Source organism: Sinocyclocheilus anshuiensis, unplaced genomic scaffold (assembly GCF_001515605.1).
Source record: "Sinocyclocheilus anshuiensis isolate Anshui unplaced genomic scaffold, SAMN03320099.WGS_v1.1 scaffold122, whole genome shotgun sequence".
NCBI classification, from domain to species: Eukaryota; Metazoa; Chordata; class Actinopteri; order Cypriniformes; family Cyprinidae; genus Sinocyclocheilus; species Sinocyclocheilus anshuiensis.
The window spans coordinates 649,904-658,010 of NW_015544153.1; the positions used below are offsets into that span (position 1 = coordinate 649,904).

Below are 8,107 nucleotides of genomic sequence, written 5' to 3' on the forward strand. Positions count from 1 at the left end.
CTCTCTATCTCTCTCTCTTTTTTTTTTCTTTATTTCTCTCTGTTTGAATTACTGCAGCCAAGCAGCCCTTGGCCATTTCTCCCTCTTTCTCTCTCTGTGGTTGCATTATGCCTAAGAAAAAGTGACACGCTGGTAATTATGTCATGCTATATTGATGCCACAGCTGACATCATTCAGCTTGAGCCTGAGTTTCATTACTTTGCCATAAGCACAAAACCCTCCTATTGAACATAAGTTCATTCGCATATGGGGATTTTTTTGGCTGATGATTATCACAGAACTGTAAAGCAGCGCTCTCATTATGACTGTTTTATGCACACACACGCATAAATGGCCACGTTGGTGTGCGCAGAGCTTCGAGTCTTGTTAATGATAATTGATAGAAGTGCATGTTTAATGTTTGGTTGGGGTTTAAGTAACATTTATAGCACAGTCTGGTGCTAGTTTAGGCTTTTAGAAATGGTCAAATATGGAAGTAATTAGTCAGACCAAATGAATGCCGCACTAAACGGTTAAGGGACTGCGGTTCACAACATGCCTGGGAGGTACATCTGTGTGTGTTGTTGTTGTTGAAATCTTACCATTGAAAGTGAAAATAGTCAACAAAACATAATTGGATAAATGATGACTGCACTAGGGGCTTCGGCAAAAGTTGGAAACAATGGAGGACTGTGGATGCAATAGAAAGCTCTGTACACAATTAACTGAAATATCATAGGGAGTTGTTTTTTTTAATATAAATCTGGAATTTACATTTTCTCTTTTGGTTAACAACAACGAATGGGAAAAAACGCATTTTAATAAATGCGTCAATAAAGAAAAGAGCCAGGATGATTCATTTCCCCTATCTACTCGAATTGAACTGCAGACATGGCTTTTGATTGTCAGAAATAGATTTTGAGTAAACACATGAATAACTTGTTTTTTGCTCTTCTCTCCCAGGATGAATTCCATCCGTTCATCGAGGCGCTGCTGCCACATGTGCGTGCCTTCGCCTACACCTGGTTCAACCTGCAGGCCCGTAAGCGCAAGTATTTCAAAAAGCACGAGAAGCGGATGACCAAGGATGAAGAGCGTGCCGTCAAGGATGAGCTCTTGGGCGAGAAACCCGAGGTCAAACAGAAGTGGGCGTCGCGCCTCCTTGCCAAGCTCCGCAAAGATATCCGGCCTGAGTGTCGGGAGGACTTTGTGCTGTCCATCACGGGGAAGAAACCTCCAAGTTGCGTCCTCTCGAACCCAGACCAGAAGGGGAAGATGAGGCGTATTGATTGTCTGCGGCAGGCGGATAAAGTCTGGCGTCTGGACCTGGTGATGGTGATTCTGTTCAAGGGCATCCCGCTGGAGAGCACGGACGGGGAGCGGCTGGTCAAAGGTGGCCTGTGCTCCAATCCCATCCTCTGCGTCCAGCCTCATCACATCACTGTGTCCGTCAAAGAGCTGGACCTCTACCTCGCCTACTTTGTGCAGGAGAGAGGTGAGTTTACACAGTTGCTATGCTAACAAAGCTTTTGCGCATGTGAACGAATTCTCACCCATTCGGTACAGAGGGAGCGGATTATTCTCGGAACTACGCTGTTGCTGAACGGACTGCAGTTCGCAACGTGCCTGGGAGGTACATCTGTGTGTGTTGTTGTTGTTGAAATCTTACCATTGAAAGTGAAAATAGTCAACAAAACATAATTGGATAAATGATGACTGCACTAGGGGCTTCGGCAAAAGTTGGAAACAATGGAGGACTGTGGATGCAATAGAAAGCTCTGTACACAATTAACTGAAATATCATAGGGAGTTGTTTTTTTTAATATAAATCTGGAATTTACATTTTCTCTTTTGGTTAACAACAACGAATGGGAAAAAACGCATTTTAATAAATGCGTCAATAAAGAAAAGAGCCAGGATGATTCATTTCCCCTATCTACTCGAATTGAACTGCAGACATGGCTTTTGATTGTCAGAAATAGATTTTGAGTAAACACATGAATAACGTCTTTTTTTTTCCTTTCGCAGGATGAATTCCATCCGTTCATCGAGGCGCTGCTGCCGCACGTGCGTGCCTTCGCCTACACCTGGTTCAACCTGCAGGCCCGTAAGCGCAAGTATTTCAAAAAGCACGAGAAGCGGATGACCAAGGATGAAGAGCGTGCCGTCAAGGATGAGCTCTTGGGCGAGAAACCCGAGGTCAAACAGAAGTGGGCGTCGCGCCTCCTTGCCAAGCTCCGCAAAGATATCCGGCCTGAGTGTCGGGAGGACTTTGTGCTGTCCATCACGGGGAAGAAACCTCCAAGTTGCGTCCTCTCGAACCCAGACCAGAAGGGGAAGATGAGGCGTATTGATTGTCTGCGGCAGGCGGATAAAGTCTGGCGTCTGGACCTGGTGATGGTGATTCTGTTCAAGGGCATCCCGCTGGAGAGCACGGACGGGGAGCGGCTGGTCAAAGGTGGCCTGTGCTCCAATCCCATCCTCTGCGTCCAGCCTCATCACATCACTGTGTCCGTCAAAGAGCTGGACCTCTACCTCGCCTACTTTGTGCAGGAGAGAGGTGAGTTTACACAGTTGCTATGCTAACAAAGCTTTTGCGCATGTGAACGAATTCTCACCCATTCGGTACAGAGGGAGCGGATTATTCTCGGAACTACGCTGTTGCTGAACCGTAATGGCAGTACTGGGAAGTCGCGCTGTGCAAAGGTACAGAGAAACCTATGCTTGTGGAGTGGCAGTTTGGCGTGTGGAGTAAAAAGATGCTCTAGCTCATTCTTCTGAGAAAGCTGTTGACTCATCATCCTGTGCTGTTGGTACCAGGAGCTCCAAATTTTGAGTGCAGCTTTTGCTTGCAGGCCTCAGAATGCAGCGTGAAGCACCACGCTTTTTCAAACCAGAGCCGCACTGTCAGAATCACCGACATTTAGTTGGTTTTAACCAGAGAGACAGGAAGAAAGGGAGTATAAGACATACGCAGAGCCAACACTGTAAATCATTTAAAATAAGTGGGCCTGCTCTGACAGGCGGGTAGATGTGTTTCAATTTACTGGATGTTTGTTGTATAAATGGAGCTATGAAAGCTGTTGGGATACATTCGGGCTGATATACCATTTCACTCTGCATTCATCATTTGTGAACTTGACATTATGCTGTAGTTTCTGCTCAAATTTGGCAGCATTTTACAGGTATTTTCAGGTATTTTGGCAGCATTTTGCAGGTATTTGAAGGACACTCATTAATTTATTAACTTTAACTTTACTTTTGGCTTTTTTTTTTATTTGGCAAGCATGCATCAAATTGATCAAAGTGACAGTATATACTGTACATCTATAATGTTACAAAAATTCTATTTCAAATAAATGCTGTTCTTTTGAACTTTATATTCAGCAAATAATCCTGAAAAAACTGTATCTTAGTTTTCACAAAAATAATTTTCTTTTTCAAAATTCCTAAGGAGAAGCAATGTGTTTTGAGCACTGAATCAGCATATTAGAATGATTTATATATATGTATATATGTGTGTGTGCATTCTATTTAATTTTAGTTTTTCTCATAAATTTAAGTTTAGGCTACAACTTGGCATGCTGTCGATTAGCACAGAACATAATTTTGACTCATTCTTTAGTTTGTAAAAACAAACTAAAATGCATTTACTGTAATATGCTTATGGTTGAAGCCTGAATAAATATTTAAAACATGCAAACTTCACCCACAGGACTTAACATTATGGCCAATAAACCGTAACCATACGTTCATACACGTAGAAAAATAGTCAGACCTCCGAATGATGATTCAGACAATTTAGTAGCCTAAACAACAAACATTTTTACTGCAGATTTCTTAAACTTAACTACAGGTATCACTTGCTCTCCCTGAGTTTCCGTATGAGTCAACGTTATTTTCTGTGGTAATTAACAACATGCTGCAGAAGCAGTAAATATAACTTCATAAAACCGTTTACTCATTCAATTCAGATATGATCCTGTAGAAGTGACACCAAGGATGTGCAGTGCTTATAAAGTTCAGTTGAGTGGTCAATGTGTCAGGATGAAGAAGTGTATGTGTGTGTGTGCTCGTGTATTCAGTACAGCAGCAGTTAGGGTGACTCAGCATACTGAGTATGCGTGAATAGTGCTGTAGCATCTCTCTTAAATCCCCCCCTGCACTACATTGTGTTCCAGACCTTTTATTCAATTAAATCCATCTCAATCCATTCAATCTCAGTGTAGTAGGAATTGTTTATTCTCTTTTTTAACTGCACTCTACATCTCCTCATATACAGAAGAGTCTTAAGTGCACCTTAAATATATGCACCAATCAGGCATGTAAATCGAAACGCTTCAAACAGCAGTTATTTCAGCCCTCAAATTTGATTGGTCGAGCAGCATTGATAAACAATCCAACAACACTGGAACTTTTTACCATTTGTATAACTCCACCTGTGTTTGCAGCATTCCAGACCAGAGTAAAGTACTGCTCAAAAGTTTGTAGTCAGTAAGATTTTTAAAATGTTTTTAAAAAGTCTCTCATGTTCACCAAGGCTGCATTTATTGATCAAAAATACAGTAAAATCAGAGATATTATGAAATATTATTACAATTTAAAATAACTGTTTTCTTTTTTTTAATATATTTTGAAATGTAATTTTATTTCTGTGGTGCAAAGCTGAATTTTCAGCAGCCATTATTTTAGTCTTCAGTGTCACATGATCCTTCAGAAATCATCATATGCTGATTTAATATGAAACATTTCTTGTTATTATCAATCTTGAAGACAGTTGTGCATCCAGCATACAGTTTCTTTCAGGATTCTTTGATGCATTTATTTGAAATATAAATCCTTTGAAACAATTTAAATATCCTTATCACTTTTGATCAATTGAATGCATCCTTGCTGAATAAAAGTATTACTTTCTTTAAAAAAAAATTCTATTCTATTACAACTTTTGAAAAATAGTGTATGTGCAAGGTTTCTCCCACCAGTGACGTGGGAGGAGGAAATGGAACCATTCCACTCAAATATTCTGTTCCACAAAATGTACTTCTTTGGCCTAATTCATGTTTTATTCGTCAACTTTTATTTGTTTATTTGTCTGGTGTATAAAAACTATCACATCAGCATAAGTGCTGTAGAAGGAAATAAATGCTTGCCAAGCATTTGAAAATTATTTTAGTTCACAGCTGCAGCCTGCCTTTTTCTCTCGGTCTTTCGCTCCCTTACTCATTCGTTCTTTCTTATTTCCGCCCCTTTTGTCTCTCCGCCCCCTCAGGCGACCTTCACCCTCAGTTGTCTGGGTCAGACAGGCAGCCCGCATGTCACATGACCTGCCTAATAGCCTACAAACTCCTTGCTTTAAACAGTCCGATAAGGAACTGCGTCTGTTCGCCCTCACTCCTACTAACAGCAGCACCGCAGAGAGAGAAAGAGAGGAAGCGTAAGGAAATTAAAAGGGGGAGTGGCCAAGAAAAAGGCCAGAGTGAAAGAGGGCATACAGTCAGCATTTGCCCTTAAAGACACAGGGCCATCTTTCACTTGCAAGTCATGCTCAAATTCCCTTCATCTCAGTGAAGTTGAACAGGACCGGCAGTGTTTCTGCAGTGGCAGCTGTGTGTTTGTGTGTGCGATGAAACTTTCAGCTCTGTTTCGGTATCTTTGCTAATGGAGCAAAGAGCAGGGTGGGGCGGGGGTCCCGCATGGCGGCCAGATCGAGAAACAGTGGCCATTACTCTTACTGCCCTCCTTCTCTCATTCAACAGGCTATTCGCTTCGCAAACGTTACAACCGCAAGTCTCTCGGGGTGAAATGGCTCCCTCGAAAGATTATCAAATTAATTACATTTTTGAAAGATTAGGCTACCAACCTCATTAGAGCTATGCGATTTATCTAATGTAGCTCTTCGTTTCGGGCCGTATCGGTTTCCATTGGGGTCACATGACCTGACTCGTGCACCAGTCCTCCTCTGATCTTTTTTTATAACTCTCAGTCTCTGAAGCTTTTGCTGGGACAATAAATATTATGCTTGTCAAAACAAACAGGATGGTGGTTTGAGCAAACTGGAGCACACGGCTGGTTTGGTGGCACTGGAGGCGTCCGTGCCTGATATCAAGCCTTGGTGTCCTGCCATCTGAAGTGGCACTAAAACACATCGGCTCTCTTTCCATTTATTTCATATGTGAGAATGCACTGCAAGTCAGCTGAGCAGGAAGATGCAGCAAACACACACGTGCTGGGCACACACGTTCAGTAAACACAGAGGAGCTGGAATGTGCTCCAGTGCTCTGGCAGCGGAAATTTGGGAGGGGTGGGAAAAAGAGGGTCAGCTCAGGTCAAGTTCACAGCGCTGTCAGCCTCCAACAGGGGGAGGTGTTCGGCGTGCTTATCTTCTTAAATAAAGGACCAACAGCCTATTAGCAAAGCAGCACATGCTGGGTTATAACAGTTTTATTCAAGAAAATTACTTTTTTTGTATATACAAAATGTTTTATATGTATGGGGTGCTTGCAATGCTATTGTGTTGAGATATCTTGTAGTCTACAGGTATGTCAGTAATAGTTATTGTTGTAAGTTACATTATAACAATACTGTCAGATATACAGTCCATAAATCTGACAATGTATTGAACATCTGGGATTTATGATTGGATTTAATCCTTGAAATATGCTCATTTTTAGCATTTTGACAAAACAAGCTTTTTAACCAAAAAAAAAAAAAAAAAGGGTTATGCAAAATTAATAAAATATTTTAGATTCTGCACTATTTCTAGGTTACTAATCATATAAGTAAATATGTGACATTGGTCAAGTGAACTCTCTTTGTACAGATGATCATGCTGGAGAACATGATCAAAAAGTTTTTAACTTCTGGAGTTCATGCAGCTCTTGTGCTGCTGTCAATAAAGCAAAAGAGGTACAAACCAAATAATAATACATTCTGATTTTCTTCATATTTTCTCCTGAAAATGTTTATTTAGAAAATTAACATGGAGCAAAGAGCATTTCCACTAGTGCTCTCAGACTTTTGGATTGCTACATAAAGCAAAGATATCATTATACATTAAGACTGATTGTCAAAGGTGCGATTTCCTGACACGAAACAAGAACTGCTCGCTTGTGGCTGATGCTTGCGGGTCTCAAGAAGAAATATCAAAGTGTTCTAACCCCACAGAACTTTCTTTTCACACTTTACTAGTTCTTTAGGTGTTTCGGTGAAAGACCTGCTATTTACAGTAAATAACTGTTAGCCCGATCCTCTGGCTGCTTTCTGAGCAGTGCTTCCTGAGAGAGAGCACTCTTCCGTCTGAAGGGAGAAATCCTTGGAGTTGGAATATGTCAATATTCAGTAACATAATGGAGCTTTGATTCCTCTATGAGTTCTGTCATATCAGCTTTTGACAATGTTATCTTTGCAAAGATAAACACTTCCTCTGATGCATGAAGCTCCTATTTGATGTCATTGTAGCTTATATTAAAAGCAATATGCCATTTATAAATCATGATGATAATGCAATGGTGTTTGCTCTTTACAGTACCGTTTAAAGTTCATGGTACAGTTGTGTACAGTCATTAGTTTACATATACTTCACTCTCAGATAAAAAGGTACAAAAGCGGTCATTGGGGTGGTACCTTTTGTACCTTTTAGGTACTGATATGTACACTTTGGGTACTAGTATGGTACCAATATGGACCCTTAAGGGACAAAGGTGTACCTTTTGAAAACACAATGACATGTCTAGCGTTGTCTAGCATTTTTTAAAGAGAGATAAATTCTAAGTAAAATAACAAAAAATATGTTTTAAATTTATTTGTATGTTTATGGCAATATTTTTTGTAAAACATTGTGTGTGTGTGTATATATATATATGAAGAGTTCAGATGCAAAAGCCTCTAAGTGCCGTTTGAAATTTTCTTCTAAAATGAGCATTTTTATCAGGCTCCCATGTGTAGGTTCAGTAATTTCACTTTAATGGCAATAAATAGTTTCTTTTCTTTCCCATTAAAGTAAAATAACTGAACATAAACATATAGGAGCATGAGAAAATAATAATTTTAGCAGAAAATTTTGGATGGCACTTAGAGGCTTTTGCATCTGAACTCTTCATATATATATATATATATATATTAGTGCTGG

At 40.3% G+C, this 8,107-nt stretch overlaps 1 protein-coding gene across 1 annotated transcript in view; it reads left to right on the forward strand.

Annotated features, from left to right (window-relative positions):
- Positions 1 to 8,107, forward strand: part of LOC107695213 (nuclear factor 1 C-type-like) — a 97,575-nt gene that overhangs the window by 26,202 nt on the left and 63,266 nt on the right. Inside the window, exon 2 of the mRNA XM_016495030.1 lies at positions 2,008 to 2,539. Coding sequence (XP_016350516.1) covers positions 2,008 to 2,539 — 532 coding nt within the window. The remainder of the gene's footprint in view (positions 1 to 2,007; positions 2,540 to 8,107) is intronic.